The sequence below is a fragment of the Drosophila willistoni genome (assembly GCF_018902025.1).
Source record: "Drosophila willistoni isolate 14030-0811.24 chromosome XR unlocalized genomic scaffold, UCI_dwil_1.1 Seg143, whole genome shotgun sequence".
NCBI classification, from domain to species: Eukaryota; Metazoa; Arthropoda; class Insecta; order Diptera; family Drosophilidae; genus Drosophila; species Drosophila willistoni.
The window spans coordinates 381,409-398,736 of NW_025814056.1; the positions used below are offsets into that span (position 1 = coordinate 381,409).

At 36.6% G+C, this 17,328-nt stretch overlaps 4 protein-coding genes across 4 annotated transcripts; 2 read left to right on the top strand and 2 right to left on the bottom strand.

Annotated features, from left to right (window-relative positions):
• Nucleotides 1–10: 10 nt before the first annotated feature.
• LOC6646308 (adenosine deaminase 2) lies at nt 11–3,087 on the top strand. Its single transcript, XM_002068965.4, has 4 exons — nt 11–72; nt 252–344; nt 417–2,369; nt 2,428–3,087. The coding sequence occupies exons 3-4, from the start codon at nt 1,281–1,283 to the stop codon at nt 3,025–3,027; spliced, it is 1,689 nt and encodes a 562-aa protein (XP_002069001.2). The 5' UTR covers nt 11–72; nt 252–344; nt 417–1,280; the 3' UTR covers nt 3,028–3,087.
• Nucleotides 3,088–6,568: 3,481 nt separating this feature from the next.
• Nucleotides 6,569–8,137, top strand: LOC6646310 (spermine oxidase). Its single transcript, XM_002068967.4, has one exon. The coding sequence runs from the start codon at nt 6,569–6,571 to the stop codon at nt 8,039–8,041; it is 1,473 nt and encodes a 490-aa protein (XP_002069003.1). The 3' UTR covers nt 8,042–8,137.
• Nucleotides 8,138–11,984: 3,847 nt separating this feature from the next.
• LOC111519096 (spermine oxidase-like) lies at nt 11,985–13,612 on the bottom strand. The gene has a single exon (XM_023178034.2). It carries the CDS (start codon nt 13,500–13,502, stop codon nt 12,042–12,044), a length of 1,461 nt encoding a protein of 486 aa, XP_023033802.1. The 5' UTR covers nt 13,503–13,612; the 3' UTR covers nt 11,985–12,041.
• Nucleotides 12,042–13,502, bottom strand: LOC6646311 (spermine oxidase). The gene has a single exon (XM_002068968.3). It carries the CDS (start codon nt 13,500–13,502, stop codon nt 12,042–12,044), a length of 1,461 nt encoding a protein of 486 aa, XP_002069004.1.
• Nucleotides 13,613–17,328: the final 3,716 nt, after the last annotated feature.

The window sequence follows — 17,328 nt, forward strand, 5'->3', positions numbered from 1 at the left end:
TGCATGCAAATTATGGGTTGCCAACTCAAAAGAAGGCTAAGCATAATCGTAATGAGTAAATGCATTCAAGTGGTAAGCATAAATGACATTAGAGATGAAACTGGTTTAAGAACTATCGGAAGCATGGGCTGCTAGGATTGATAGATTAAGGATAGACTGAAGCTATCTTTAAGTTACTAGATCCATAACTAAGAACTATTATATGAACAATCGGAAAAACATTTCTTTTCTCATGAGATTCAACTTAATAGGTTTTACTACCGGAAAGTACTCTATGATTTCTGTCAAATCGACTCACTGAGCATTACCATCAATAGTCCCCCAATTTGGTTCGAAGTGAAAAGGTAAGAATTTAAGACAACTATTGTTGGTTTTTTGTAAACTTGAAGATAAGTGTCACGTTGCCATCTCTTAAGCGAGTGTATACACTCATAAATTGCAAGAGGTGGTTCAAGAAAACCCGCATAAATCCCATCGCCTTCCGCTGATGATGTATGCGGTGTGGTGTGTTATATTGCTGAGTGCAGAGAAAACTGTATATACCGGATGATGTTTAATGAATGTGCGTTAGGCTTCTAACTCGGCTCTATACTTCGACTACTGCTGCTACTCCTGCTCCTGCTCATGCTCCTATCTGGCCATCAGATGGGTGACTGGCTGCCTTTTGAGCTAGAGCCAAAGAGTGAGAGTGGAAGCACTTTGAGCCATAGCCATATGAGTGCGCCAAATGTTTCAATTTTACGTGCCCCTGTTTAGTGGTCGTTGTGCCGCCATCGCCTCTATTGCATGCCTTTGGCCATATCCGGCCCCCCTTTGCCTGGCTCCCCGCTGTTCAGTTCGTTTCAGTTCAGTTCAGTTTAGGTCAGGATGGGGTTCGATTTTGATTCGGTTCGCGCTCGTAATGAGCTGCTGGGGTTGGAGGTTGGTTGGAGGTTGAGCATTTTATGATCCAAAAGGCAGCAAAATGCAGGCCTGGCTAGCAGCACCAGGTTAGAGTCGGCTGCAAATATGTATGAGACCATAAAATTGATGGCCTTCTGTGTGTGTGTGTGTGTGTGTGCGGATTTGTGTGTAAAAGAGCGCAAAAATGGACGCCACAGCCAGTGGCAGGCTCATCAATTTGATGTCGTGCACATTTAATGTGGTGTTGAGGGCGCGCGGATGCATAAAAAACAAGTGAGAGCCCAAGTCCCCATAAATTACTAATAAAAGCCGCGTGAACGATGTATGTAGTTGACGCGGTCGGTCGCCATTTTGTTGTGCTGTGTGTGCGCTAACAAATGTTGCGAACCATTGACACATTCTCCTTTGACAGGTTAAAGCTGTCAAACAACATAAATTTTGTTTTTTCTGTCTTTCTCTTACTATTTTTCTGTTTTTTTTTTTTGAATTTTTTTGCTCAAAATTTTCTGTGTAAGTTTTCTAGAATTATGCGTAGGATATTACGTGGCACTCCTGGTAAGATAGTGCAACGATATGCATCCTCGATTAGTCGCAGTCTAAGGAATACCACACCAACGGCCTATAAAATCCTACGCAATGCTGTGGCCAGAGTGGAGCAAATTGGTAGTTTGGGCTATAAATTGCATTTGAATGAGCGCGAGAGGGCAGCCAACGAAGTGATTATGGATCTAAAGACGGCCGAGATACAGCGGGGATTACTTGATCCAGCAAAATTCTCACCAGGTCATCATATTTTTACGATGTTAACAAAAATCAAAGAGTCACCGTTGTTTAACATATTAAAATCAATGCCCAAGGGCGGAGTACTTCATGCTCATGATACGGCATTGTGTAGCACAGAGTTTCTCATAGAGTTGACGTACCGTAAGAATTTGTGGATTTGCATCACGGACGAAGGCTGCAAGGCGATTGGCTTTCGTTTCTCTGTAGAGGAACCCACCATGAAGGCCATGGAGGGATGCACTTGGGAGCCCATGGAGTCATTTCGAGAACGTCGTGGCGAAGAGAATGTACGTCAATATCTAATGCAACGTTTCAGCATGTATCCGTTTTCAAATTTTCGTTCTAATAATCAAGCCTGGATTCATTTCATGGGCATATTCATTTTGCTCGATGGTCTGCTTTTGTATGCACCAGTCTGGGGTGATTACTATTATAATGCTCTTAAGGAATTTCATGAAGATGGAGTGCAATATTTAGAATTGAGATCCCTGTTGCCTCAATTATATTGCCTAAATGGTGAGAAATTAAAGATTTCTGATACTGTAGCCCTATACAAATCAGAAGTGAAACGTTTTGTGTCTGAAAATCCAGATTTTATTGGTTCAAAATTAATTTATGCTCCTCTAAGGGGAGTCGAACCAAAAATAGTAGATGATTATGTCAAGACTTGTGTCGCCTTGAATGTAAGTTATCAACTAACCAATTTAATGATGGCATGACTTACCTGTGATTGTATTTTAGAAAAAGTTTCCTGATTTTCTTGTTGGCTTCGATTTGGTGGGCCAAGAGGAATTGGGACGTCCATTAATTGACTTTGTTGAGCAATTATTAAAGATGCCCGAGCATATTAATTTCTATTTCCACGCCGGTGAGACAAATTGGTTTGGCTCCTCCATCGATGAGAATCTCTTTGATGCCATTCTAATGGGTACAAAGCGTATTGGTCATGGTTATGCCATTACTAAGCATCCATTTGCCATGAATCTGTGTAAATATCTCGATATTGCTATTGAAGTGTGCCCGGTGTCGAATCAGGTTTTGCAACTTGGTCAAGATTATCGCAGTCATCCAGCTGCATTATTGATTGCTGAGAATGTACCCATTGTTATATCCTCAGATGATCCTTCATTTTGGCGAGCTACGCCCTTGTCACATGATTTCTACTTTGCCTTCCTGGGTATTGGTCCATGGAGTGCTGATTTGCGATTTCTAAAAAGTCTTGCCATCAACTCCATCAAATATAGTGCCATGCAGGATAAGGAAAAGCCAGCGGCCTTTAAAAAATGGCAAAATAAATGGGATGTTTGGGTAGAAGAGGTTGCAAAATTAAACAACAAATAATTATGATTGAGAAACAACCGATAAATAAAATAACCTCGGACGCTTTTTGTATTTTTTGTATATTGAAATTTGCATTTATTTCTGTATATTGGTTTCTGCAAGGATTAACTCCACATTTAGCTAAGAGTTTGTTTTGTTTGTTTTTAGTTTTGAAACTTACATCGATACAATTGATATGGGTTTATAGATAAGCTTCGATTTTAATGGTGTTTTTTTTTATTTTTATTTTTTTTTATTTGCCTTTGTTGTGTTTTGGTTTAGCGTCATTCTCATGTTTCGTTTTCTTTTTTTTAAATTATAGCTTACATTGGGATATTTGATGAGTTTGCTGGGATATGTTTCGGGTGGTGTTTTTTTTTCCTTGGGAAGTTTCGATTACGAACGAAACTATGGGGCTTACTTTGCGTTACTTTCTTTTAGTCATGTTTTTTTTTTATATTAATGCTAGGCAATTTTAACTTATACATTTCTTTTGTTTTGTAATATTAATTTGGTTTTTTTTTTTGTTTTTTTTTGGTTTCAAGCAAAGTCTTATGTATACTTATACACATACATGAATATATATAGCACAGTTATAACTTCAATACACACAAATTTTAACATTTGTTTTTAAAATGTTTTTTTTTTTTGGTTTTTTGTTTTCTTTGCATTTTTTTTTAGATCAAATTACGCCTTGATGCTGCTGAAGCCGTCTATATAGCAAGCTTTTACTTTTTCATTTTTTAATTGGTACATCTAAATTGTTGTTGTTTTTTTAAATTATTAAATTGGGCAGCACTTCAATTTACATGACAATTATTATTTTTGGAAATCTTTTTTTTTTTTGTATGTTTATGTATATTTTTTTAAATTTTGATAGCATTTTTTTAAAATTTTCCTTTTTTTGCTGTATATATATGATCGCAAAAATATCATTTCGGTTTTGAATTGCCATGTCTTTTTCTATATATATTTATGTATACTCTTGCCAAATCGGTAGATTGTTCCCTCGACAAACAACGAAAGAAAGAGAAAAAGAAAGTGCTGCACTTTTACAAGTGTAAGACGGTGAAATAAAAAAACACAAATATTTTGAGAAGAAAAAAATAATTTTTGAAATCTAATTTTCGTACAGAATGTTCTTGGCGGTAAAATAAATGGAACAAGGGATTCAAAGGACCTAGTTTTAGATCTTTGAGTTAATGAAAACATATAAAACGGATATTAAATCCTTTTTTAATATTAGAATGTCCCGGTCGTTTATGACATTCAATGGATCTCTATGGTAATTCTGTTTAGAGCGTTTAAGCAAGAATATAGAAACTTCGGCACGGCCGCAGTTTAAATTTTGCCCCCTCCAGCATTCAATGTTGTTAATCTCTTTTAGTGTTGTTGCTTTTGTTCTTGCTGTTGAATGCATTAACGTGTTCCTTACATACATACACACATAATGTCCGTATATATACTTATGCCTCGATATGTTCAAATCCTAACCAATTTCCATTAAATTTTGTTGCCCCTTATTTGTTTTCGCTTTTTTTAGTTTAAATTTAATGTGTATGTGTGAGAGTTTGCTGTGTATTTTTTATTAATTTTTTGTTTCTTTTTTACAAACTTAGTTAGTTCCCAACTCTGGCCTTATGTATCGCTATGCTGTACAAATCTTAAACTGACCTTATGTATGTGTATTATAGCTTCATATTCCTTCCATCCACTTGTTTATTTTTCATTTACCAAATTTTTCAGTGTTTGGTTTCGTGTTTTATGTTTTCCTCCATTTTCTTTTAGTATGTGTGTGTGTGTGTGTGTGAGTAAATGTTTTTATCGCATGCGAGAGAAATAATTACGCCTCATTTTACGCTATGTTAGCTGTTGCCATTGTTTTAACGGTTTTCTATTGGCCTTGTCCTCCAGATGCTGTTGCTGCTGGTGCTCCTCCTCCTCATCCTCCTCATTGTCATTTTCGTGATGATGTTGCTGTTGCCATTGCTGTTGCTGTAGTTTTGCGGGTTTCCAGCTTGTTTCACCCACACTAAGTGGATATGGTATAATATCGGGCTGTTGTTCCGACGACGAGTTGTTGTCATCCATATTGTTCTTTTGGTTGTTGTCCCCATCGTCATCATCATCATTATTATCATTCTCATAATTGTCATTGGGAGCAACAGCAGCAGCAGCAGCAATATCAGGCACATCATCATCATCAACAGCAGAAGCTCCAACAACAACAACATCATTCCCATTGGTTAGCTCATTTACCAGGCCATTATTTTCGTGAAAATGTTGATTTTCTTGTTGCGCGAAATTATTTTGGCCAGACAGTTCATTGTTATTGTTGTTGTTGTTGCTGTTGGTATTTGGGTTGCGGTTCTTGTAATTGTAACTGGCGTTAGTTATGTTCCCGCCAACATTGTCATTGTCATTGTCATCCTCATTGCAATGCTGCAGCATCAAGAAAAACAAAAATATATAGAATAAAGAGAATATATTATTTAAATCAGTTAGTACGACTATTAAATACCCTTTGCTTATTGCACTATTTTCATTTTTTTTTTTTACCTTGATTAGGTATTCCATGAAATGTACCTACAGCATATATGTTTTGTATAGACGGAAGTGTGTTTTAAGATGTGTTCCATTGTAAGTATCGAAAATATCTGGGTTTAAATAATTTAAATATTTCCCAACCTTAAAAATTACTCTTTTCGTAATTAACTGAAATTCTTTTCCAGAAGTTTTAACAAACAAAGTGTAATTGGCTAAAAGTTGGATTGATCAGATGTTCACTCAAATAAATCGACCGAATTGATGAAAACTCCTTTTAAAGCTAAGCAGGATTGTCGATAAATTGGAAATTATTGTTTAATCATTGACTCCTGCAGTTAGGGTATTCCAAACGCAACAATTTTAGTGCAAATTTAATGGAAATTCCCGCATAATTAATATGCCCATTTATAAGCAAAATTTAATTAAATTTTTTTTTGCAACATTTTAATTAAATGCATTTAAACAGTGCTTCCCAAAACACCCCTCACTCTGGTCGCAATGTGCAAACAAAAAATAATACAAAAATTAATTTAAATAGCTGTATAGTAGTTAAAAATTTAATTTATAATACTAAACCAAGAGCAAAATCAATTAAACAAATTTTATAGCGAGTAGCTGAAAGAGAGCCAAATAGGAAGCCTCAGGAGAGAGAGAGAGAGAGAGAGAGAGGGAGAGGGCTCGTCTAGTGTAATTTTGACGTATCGCGATAATATTTATTGTTTTAGAGTTTTGCTGATTTGATAAGTTTTTAACCAAAAAGGTATTCCAGATGTTGAAACAATTTATTTCACCTTACGACGAAATAATTTCAACCCAATTTCGAAAAAGTGTATTGAATTCAATTCTTGAAAATAGTATATGGAAATAGTTCAAGGTTAGATGCATTGAAACCACAGTAATTGAGTTTTTCCTATCTATGCGGTCAGCTGCGACTGATAAACAAAATGTTTGTATATAAAAGCAAACAAAAATTGTTGCAAGATATTCCGTGTTAGTTAGTTCTTTTTGCGCCGTTATGAGTGACAGTTGTTCGATATCAACACCTTCGATTGGTTCTTCCAAAAAGACCAATAAAGAAACTGCTCGCATTGTAATCATAGGAGCCGGTCCCTCGGGCATTGCTGCTGCCACAAGACTTTTAGAGCAGGGATTTAAGCATGTACAATTGCTGGAGGCAGAGGATCGTATTGGCGGACGTATTCATACTATACCATTTGCCGATAATGTCATGGATTTGGGCGCCCAATGGTGTCATGGTGAGACGGGAAATGTTGTTTATGAGATGGTCAAGGATCTGAATCTTGTCGAACGCACTGGAGAAGATCTAAATGGCCTAAAAGGTCAATTTATACGCTCGAATCGACAAATCCTGCCACATGAAACCGCAAATATACTTTTGGCTATTATGGAGAAACTTGCCATAAGTGAAAGTGATAATTATGAGGGCTCGCGTGGGGATTATGTGACGCAAAGCTACTGGAAGGAAGTTGCGAAGGAATTGCCATCACTAGAACCAGAGTTGTCCCAGGAAGCATTGAAAGTTATAAAGCTTATGCTATGTGGTTGGGAAGGCTGCGATCATTTGTTTGAATTGTCCTCAACCGATTATTTCATTGATTGCGAAGGGGATAATCTGGTGAATTGGCGTGATAAGGGTTATAAAAGTATACTCCGAGTTCTAATGAAATCCCAAGAAGATCAACCCGATGACCTTGGCGTGCTTACTGGTCGTGTCTTGCTTAATAGACGCATTTCGCAAATCAATTGGGTAAATGATGATAAGTTGACTCTACGCTTGTGGAATGGTGAGATTCTGCAAGCAGATCATGTCATTTGCACAGTCTCCTTGGGTGTCCTTAAAGAACAGCATGCGGAACTGTTTGTGCCTCGACTGCCAGAGGCAAAAGTGCGTGCCATCAAGGGTCTTAATCTCGGCACTGTGGACAAATTTCTCTTGGAGTTTTCATCTCCACCCATGCCAGAGGATATTGTAGGATTTCAATGTTTGTGGCTGGAAAAGGACTTAGCCGAGCTACGTGGCACCGAAATGTTTTGGCTCGAAAGTGTGAGTGGTTTCCATTGCGTGTCCCATCAGCCGCGTTTGCTAGAGGGTTGGATAATTGGTGCCCATGCCCGACATATGGAGACGCTTACAGAGGCTAAAGTTTTGGAGGGCATTCAATGGCTTTTTGGCAAGTTTCTTAACTTTGAAATTCCGCAGCCAAAACGTTTTGTCCGCACCCAATGGCATTCGAATCCCAATTTTCGTGGCAGTTATAGCTATCGCACAACCTATGCTGATGAGCTGGATATAGGTCCGTGGGACTTAGCTACTCCACTTTTGGATGTTAATGGACGACCCAAATTGCAATTTGCTGGCGAAGCTTCAAGCAAAACCCACAATTCTACGGTTCACGGAGCTATCGAAACGGGCTGGCGTGAAGCAGATCGTCTTAATAATTATTACAATGAACGAGGTGCCAATTAGGAATAGCTTAGTTTGAAAACAACTAACATGTAAAACTTATGGTCGAATAAATGTGAACAAATTAAAATCGATTAAAGAAACTTTCAAGTTAACAAATAATTGTTCTCAGTAGTATGCCAACTTAGAACTGAAATTAAAGTTCGAGATATTTTTAACTTTTCCCTCAATATATTGGATTATTTTCATCTAATGTTAACTAACTGCTCGAAGTATTTGATTAGCCAACTTTACCTTTGATATAACTCCAATAAAATTCAAATATTCTAACTACTTAGGTCCCAAAATTATGATGTGGAACTCAACTCAAAATGCGGTACTCAAGTAGTAATGTTTAATACAGGACAACAATATACTTGAAAACCAAGTGTCCTACATGTACATACATATACATATATAATCAATCTTTTTATTCCAAGAATTTTGTATAACACTTCAAAAGAATTTTTTTCAAAGTGTACTCCAGCCCATGGACATTTCTATATTCATTTCTGGTCCCATTTCCATTTCCATTCCCATTTCGCTTTATGCATTCACATGATGACTCCTCCAAGTCAACTTAACCACTCACAATTGTAGAACAAAATACACACAGACAGACAGAGAATGAAATCCTTTGGCTGTCCAAAAGTACCAAGGCATAACCATTACCTGGACCCAAAAAAAAAAAAAAGGAAAAGAAAAAAACATAAGCTCCATATGCCACCCCATGCATGGCAAATAGATGTACGTATATGTTTGTATGTTTCTATCTGCTCGGCTCTGCTCTCGTCTGGTCAAAACAGAGACTTGTTTAACATTGTCACTCCAAGTCAGTGAAGGACAAAAAGCACGTATCCGCTTGGCTAGACACCGGCCATCATTGTTAGGCATTAACTCAGCAGCAACAGCAGTTCCAACTTCAACAGATGTGGCCGACCAACTTGTAGTTGAAAATGGTGTGGTAGATGGGACCACAGATTCGCCTTACTTTGCCTTGCCTCGTTTCCTGTCCTTTCTTTCGTTTTCTCCATCCTTCTTTTTTTTGTTTGGCCCGAGAATGGCGTCAAAGTCGCATATGTAATTGGGCTAACGGGGTAATCTGCGATATACAAGACACATACACACCCAAAAACAAACAAACAAATACCAGAGAGCAAAAGAAACAAACAGACATAAAGTCCAAACAGAGCAGAGCTAAAATAAAGCCGAGTTGGGAACTGCTGAGTAGTAGTCGGTCGTCTGGTTTCTAGCATAAATTTGAATTTTCAGCATGGCAATTGTTGAAGCATTTCGCAGGACAATCCCTGGGCCAATCCTCTGGCATTTGCCGCTGGTGCCCTCTGTGTTCTGTGGTCCTTCTTTTTGCCCAAAAAGGCTTGGGAGGGTGGAACATGGAATGCATTGCGTTGGGCGTCCAGTCTCTACGTTTTTGCTGCATCCTAGATAAGTGCTAAACTGATTTTTGCTTTTGCATTTGGCTTTCCAAACCTCAATTCCCCTCTCCACCCCTAAGTTGGATGTTTGCATGTGTTAGACCCCCAAAAAAAAAAAAACAAAAAAAGTTTCGGGGGTCGTGGATTGTTAGAATGGTGAATTGTTGTTTGTAAATGCCCTGGAAAACAGGCGCAATTACAATGTTGTTTGCCAAAATGTTGGCTGCAAATGAGTTGGTCAACATGTTTTTTGGTCAAAACGGTCAAAATGCCTTAGATACCAAATATTGCGTAGAATGGAATGCAAAAACAGTTCAACAGTTTTAAACACGCCAAAAACTCAAAATTGAAACACATATCCGAATTCTGAGAGTCAGCCTGCTTAGGGATTCAATCAAAGTGGACTCGAGTGTTGCAAAATTGGAATTGTTTGGAAACTAATATATGCTGATAAGGTGGGTTAAACTGGTTTAATTTATGGAAACTGTAAAAAGGAAGGCTTTCAATGTGAAATAATGCTGTAATGTAAAATAAAATAGACTGATCTAAATCACTATACACAAATTGGTAAAACTGTTGGTATATAAGTTTTTATAAAACTTTTACATTGTAAAATCAAGTGTCAGATTAAGCCAGAGGGAGGGGGAGGACTCTTAGTCATTTAAAAACCTTAATATAAGTTTTCGAGGTCATACTACAAATTCAAATGTGATAGAACATAAATGAAAATCTTTTGCCTTTTGTAGCCTAAACGATTTCAAAAAGTTATATCATAACCAAATTAGAATTTAGTGAATTTTAAAATAGCTTTAACGACATGTTTGTTCTCGATTTAAATAATTACTAATAATTTGCGTAATTTACATTCCAATTCAAGACTAATTTAAAAGCATTAAAAAGAGAAATAACTTTTCAAAATCCGTGAAAATTTGACAAAGTAAGAATTTTAATAATTGTAACAATTAAATTGTTGTCCATGCACCTATTTTGCTCAGAACCATAATGTATTTTTAGATGTACATACATACATTTGCTATTCAATGATGCAAAAACAACAGCACTCTGATAGCGTGGCCCCTCAAGGCGCGGCTAATCCGTCACTGGTGAAAATACCGCTCTAGAATGATCTAATCTGTTATAAACTGAAATAAAACTGCAAAAACTAACAATTCAAATATAAAACATGTTAACATGTGGTTATCTAAACTAATATAAATTGTGGATAACTAAGAGAAATAAACTATATAGAACAAGGTTACATAAACAGACTTTTACATTGCAATTGGTACGTTTATTGTATGAAATCAACACCTAACCTAAAATGGTCTAATTTTCGAAAACTAGTAAAATTTTATAGAACTGCTAAAACCTTATGCACTTTACACAATAAAAGTTATCTACTATAGGAAATATAATATACCAGAGGGCCGGGGCTAACTTCGACCGCGTCAAAGTTTGTATACCCTTGCAACATTTTTGGTAACTCTTTCCTTACCTATAGCCATCAAAGTGGAAAAACGTTCAAGCTAAAAAGGCTAATGTTTCCTTTTAGCATAGGAAAAAATGAAGATATGATCAAAGTCACTGTTTTCCACCAATCGTTCCTGTGGGAGCTATATGATATAGTTACCCGATCCTTATCAAATTTGGCACAGTCATTAACAGATATATTAAACTAACAAATGTTTAATTTGAAAGCAATCGCGTCAAAAGTAACGAAGTTATTGACAAAAGTCACTGTTTTCGAAAGATCGTTCCTAAGGGAGCTATATGATATAGTCATCCGAACTTGATCAAATTTGGCATAGTCGTTTATATGTGTAATTAACTCACCAATATTAAATTTCACGACAATAGCTCAGAAAATAACGAAGTTATTAAGAAAAGTCACTGTTCGTGACTTTGCCATTTGTATGGGAGCTATATGATATAGTGATCCGATCCGGCTTAATTCGAGATATAAAACGCCTCCAGTATATACAAGCCTACATGCAAAATTTCAGCTCTGTAGCTCTTACGGTCTGGGAGGAGTTTGCGTTGATCCAGACGGACGGACGGACGGACGGACGGACGGAAATGGTTATTTGAACTCATCTCGTCGTGCTGATCAAGAATAGATATACTTTATATGGTCGAAGATGCTTCCTTCTATGCGTTGCACACTTCTGACCAAAATTAATATACCCTTTTTGCAAGGGTATAAAAATGAATAAAAATAATTAAAACACGTAAAGCAATTTGTACTTTGTGACTTAGCAACCGAAACAAATTGCATAAAACAATTTGTAAACACATACATACATATGTATGTATGTATATGAAAACTTGGTGCTATTTGATCCAGTTCTTATCAGTTTATTAGCCGACACCTTTCTTTATTTATGCAAACTGATCTATAAATAAACAACTTGCCAAAGTCTCGACAACTTAAGACAAATTTCTGAGGATTGTCTGTTATTTTTGTTTTGTGTAAACATTATCATTATTTATTTAACTAATGCCGAACGCATGTATAAAAATATTTAGGTATGTATAGAAAAAAAAATTGGTTTAATTTTATTTTAATATTTTTAAATGCATTTTCGTTTCTACAATTGGGAATTGCGGGAACGATAATAGGTATTTAGACGTTCTGCTTCGCGCCAGCCTGTCTCGATGGCCCCATGGACGGTTGAGAAGTAATGTTTGTGCGATGCCTCGCCGGCAAATTGTAAACGCGGTCGTCCACCCACATCGAGGAGCGGGGATTCCAGATCCCAGCCACCAGTTCTCAGCTCATCCGTGTAAGTTGAACGAAAGGTATAGCTGCCACGGAAATTGGGATTCGCATGCCATTGAGTGCGCAGGAAACGTTGCGGATGTGGCACATTAAAAGGCAGAAATTTACGAAACAACCAGAGTAGACCCTCGAGCACTTTCTCTTCGGTCAACGTTTCCATGTGGCGGGCATGCTCACCGATAATCCAACCCTGAAGAATACGCGGCTGATATGAAACGGGATAGAATCCAAAAACGCTCTCTAACCAAAACATTTCAGTACTGCGCAATTCCTCAAGATCTTTTGCTAGCCACAGGCATTTGAAGGCTGGCCAATCTGTTGGCAATGGAGGTTCAGGGAATTCCAAAAAGAATTTATCTACAGTGCCCAGCTTGAGACCTTTGATGGCACGTACTTTCGCCTCCGGCAGGGCTGGCACAAAGAGTTGCGAATGCTGCTCTTTGAGGACACCCAACGAGACAGTGCAAATCACATGATCTGCGGTTAGAATCTCACCATTCCATAGGCGAATAATCAGTTCATTTGAGCCTTCCCAATTTATTTGAGAAATGCGTTTGTTCAGCAAAACTCGACCGTTTAGCATACCAAAATCTTCAGATTGATCTTTCTTGGCATTCATTAACAATTGTAGAAATCTCCTATAGCCTTTATCACGCCAATTGAGAAGCAGTTCACCCTCACATAGCCAATAATCAAGATGTCCACGCCCAGAGACTTCGAATAGATGATCAGCTGCCTCCACAGAACTCTCAAACTTATGAAATACAGCCAAAAACTCTTTGGCTATGGGACGTTCAATTTGTGGTAATTTGGCCAATTCTTGCCAATATTTCGTTGTCAAATAGTCACCAAGTGATCCCTCATAATTTATCAATTCCGTTTGTCTTTCGGGTATTGAATTAAAGGCAATTGATCTCAATTGTTCGGCTATTTCTTCGTCAACAACTTCCCTATTGGAACGCACACATTTGAATGTCTCATAATGATCTTCAGTCACTTCAAGGAGACTTAATTCCTTTACTCTCTCATATACCACGTTGCCCTTTTCGCCGTGACACCACTGGGCACCCAAATCGACAACATTGTCGGCAAATGGTATGGTATTAATACGTCCACCAATACGATCCTCTGCCTCAATCACGACTACATTACGAAATCCCTGTTCGAGTAGTCGTGTGGCAGCTGCTATACCCGCAGCACCAGCACCAATGATGACAATCCGTGCGGTTTGTTTGGTCTTGCTGAGCAAGCGTATGGAAGTGGAACTCATGTTTTTAATGCTGAGTCTCTTTCTCTCTCTGTCTTTCTCTCTCGCTCTCTCTCTCTCTCTGGCAGACTGGTTTTATAGTGACACTTCGATAGCACGTTCGTTTGACTCTACGTTTGACAAACGACTGAAGCGAATTCTCGAAATGTAAAACACGCTTTCACCCCAAACAGCACATCGGCAGCTACAGTCTGCAAATATGTAAAACCTATGCCTCCGTTCGTGTTATCGCCTACTCTTATACTTTGCGTTTTATAATGTTTATTTTTTGCACATATGATAAGGTAAGAGGTTTTATCAACATTTAGTTTTATATTTGTTAATTGGTTAGTTATATGCATCTAAATTGAATGTGGCAATCATCATAAAGTTCTAAACAATTTATCGCTATCAGTGATTGTGATAAGGTGTGAAAAGAGCAATCTTTCTCTATTTCTCTCTCTCTCTCTCTGTCTCTTCATTACTTAATCTCTCTCTGTTTCTCTATTGCTAGATCTCTTATATTCATGCATTTAACTAACACTCGGTATGCAATAATATAAAATAAGCCAATTTATCATATAATTAACTAACTAATGGTTAGTTATAAAGAAAAAATAGGAAAATTGATTTATTTATTTTTCTTTTAAGTAGAAAATCGAAAATATTTTTGATCAAAAAATCCACGTTTTCAGTAATTTTGGTAAGTTTCAATTAAGTATGTCAGTACGAAAATTTCTCGAAATTGGACAGCCTCTTCAAAGACTTTTAAAGAGAGTCACAAATTATTCAGACCCCTCCATCGCACCCAACGAATCCGTCCATGGTTTTGGGACTTTAAGACTAGACATATTTTTATACCATACACCCATAGGGTGAAATGGTATATTAAAGTCGCCAAAATGTATGTAACAGGCAGAAGGAAGCATCTCCGACCCCACAAAGTATATATATTCTTGATCAGGATCAACAACCGAGTCGATCTAGCCATGTCCGACTGTCCGTCCGTCCGTCCGTCCGTCTGTTCGTCTGTCCGTCTGTCCGTATGAACACCTAGATCTCGGAGACTGTAAGATCTAGAGCCACCAAATTTGGTATGTAGACTCGTGTAGTATGTAGAGTGATCAAGTTTATTTCAAATTTTTGCCACGCCCCTTTCCGCCCCCGCAATTTAAAAAAAGCGTTTATCTCAAAAACTATTCTAGCTAGAGACACCATATTTGGTATGTATATTTGCTTAGTAAATGCACACATTTTGTATATATAAAAATTTTGCCACGCCCTTTTCCGCCCCCGTAATTTGAAAAACTTGATTATCTCCCGTATTTTTTTACCTTATGCAATCAAATTTGGCACACTTAAATTTAATACTAATATCTAGCAAAATACTAAATTTGATCAAAATCGGACAAAAAACAGTCGAGTTATGCATATAAACGTTTTTCCATAAGGCCGGAGTTGGCCGTTGGCTGGTGGGGGCGCTAGGGTGCTCATATGATTGAGTGAGCGAGATACTAAGATATGCTTGTAAGAAGCATGTGAAAATGCATTTGTTTAATAAAGTTGAAATATTTGCTTTACTGGTGTATGGTATACCTAAGTCGACGAGACGACTTACTTACTTCATTGTTTTAATATGAAATTGTTGATGGTTTGCATTTTAAAAAACTTTGCAAAAGTGAATAATATTTTTACAAAATTTTCTTTGATAAACACTTACACACATACGTATATGTGAGATATGATATTAATAAGTTCGAGTTAGTTTAGGGATTCAAACTGTCTAAAAGAGTTTCATTTGTTATTAATAAATTTAGGGAGTTTTATAGTACGTTTTTACAAAATTTCCCATTTTGGCCGCGATGAATTTTTGCAAGAAAGCATTTTAATTTAATTGTTACAAAAAGTAATACAAGTAAATAAATTAATTAATACAAATTAATATTTTTTGATAACACTGTTAATAATATAAAAAAATTGCATAAATTAAAGGCCTGAGTTGGTAAAATATAACCGTTATCTACCTCATGACAGTTAGTTGGTTATATAAAGTCCTTAGCCTTTTTGAAACCAATTGTTAGCATTGAATCAATTGAAATATGTTTGAAAAAGTAATAGACGAAATTGGCTTTTTCTGTTCTGTTTTGTTAGGCAAAATTGAAAGGCAAGTGTGACTAAGCCAGCGAATGGAAGTTGAATGAATTGTTTGATAGGTAATATTTGTTTTGGGATAAATTGTTTTTTAGACGATTATTTTGAAATTGGCACAAACAGAACAAAAGAAATTTTTTTTAATCTTTAGAGATTTTTTTCCCCTCGTGGTTAGGTTTTTGTGTGTGTGAAATATTTTGCCCCCCACATTTCTATGCTTTCATTGAAACATTCACATCGATGCGAAACAAAAGCCTCACTTTAGCCGCAAAACTAACACACACACACACAGGCAAACTTATACAAGCACATGTTGAACGTATTGCCCGGAAGTATGCAACAAAATGTTGGTTAGCTTTCATGCATGATTTTCTCTCTCTTTTGGCCACCGCACTGCAGCGACATTACCGCCGCCACTGCTGCTGCTGGTGCCGCCTCTTTGATGAATGTATTCATAAAAATCCAATCATTGCAATTGCAGAGCACTCGCCAAAGTAGAAAATACAAATACAGAAAAGGCAAAAAATGAAAAAATCTCACACACACAAAAAACAAAACAAAAGCGAAGCATTCAAGATGAATACGCCAAAATAATGGGAAAACACAACAGACAGATGGGTGCGGCGGCGCGCACTCCACAAACAACAACTGACTCTGAATACTATAACCCAAAGCACTCCATTCCCACCATTCTGTACCCTTCATACTCTCTTCCCAGTCGACAGAAAAATTGCAGTAATATTTTCATTTTTTATTTTTTTTTTAGTTTGTGTCGTCGTTCTTTTAGAAAACAAAACACATTTGTGCAGGGAATGGAAAATAACAAGCAGGCCTTCTATATAGATATATACTTATGTATATAATGATATCGAATAACTGTTGACCATTGCACTATGGTCAGAAATTTGACTTTTGATTCAAATATTATGAAATTTCACACATTAGTAGAATTACAAAATGTAGCCTTTTTCGTTATTTTTATTAATATAAAAGCCTTATATTTTTATAAGTTATTAAAGTCTACATTTAAGGCCTTTAAAATTTTGTACATACATATGTATATAAATTAAATTTGTCCACGGCTTCATTCACCATCTCCTAGCAACCTTTGTTAATAAATTCTGACTTACATGTTTATTTTTCCTTATTTGCTTAAACAATTTCGGAATCTCAATAAAACAACATTAAACCATAAAAGCGAGATATATGTACCTATATATGTAGAATAGGCGGCTGAGAAAGCAAACTTTAAATCTTTCCAAGTTGCGGTTCCATCTTTGAAAATAGCTTCTGACATGGCAAATGAAAACTTAACTCAAATTCGAATTTTCTCCTTTATTTCGTTAACCTGTACGATGCCAAGAATAAACCTGAATAAACCAGAATCGTAGTGCCTCAATATATTGTTATGAGATCAAGCACGCTCAGTCTAAGTTAACGTCCTCTTTGATAAAGGACATATTTGTTATATTTAACTAAACAGTCACAACAGTGAGAAACCAATACTAAACATTAATTTTAAGTATTTATATTTATTGAATATTTGTAAGTTTTTCACCCAGATTTATCTTTATTTAACGTTGCAAATTTTGAAAAATTCCAGCTTTAACTGCGCGTCAATTCAAAGAAAAACTAGAGAAATATTTCTACAACACTTTTTTCTTAGCTCTTCTTTCTTCTTTTTTTGAGTTATAAAAAC

Excerpts from the sequence above, each read along its gene's own strand:
- LOC6646308 (XM_002068965.4), top strand. The coding sequence starts at position 1,281 with ATGTTGCGAACCATTGACACATTCTCCTTTGACAGGTTAAAGCTGTCA. Across the intron at positions 2,370-2,427 it reads AGACTTGTGTCGCCTTGAAT|AAAAAGTTTCCTGATTTTCT; the intron begins GTAAGTTATCAA and ends ATTGTATTTTAG.
- LOC6646310 (XM_002068967.4), top strand. The coding sequence starts at position 6,569 with ATGAGTGACAGTTGTTCGATATCAACACCTTCGATTGGTTCTTCCAAA.
- LOC111519096 (XM_023178034.2), bottom strand. The coding sequence starts at position 13,502 with ATGAGTTCCACTTCCATACGCTTGCTCAGCAAGACCAAACAAACCGCA.
- LOC6646311 (XM_002068968.3), bottom strand. The coding sequence starts at position 13,502 with ATGAGTTCCACTTCCATACGCTTGCTCAGCAAGACCAAACAAACCGCA.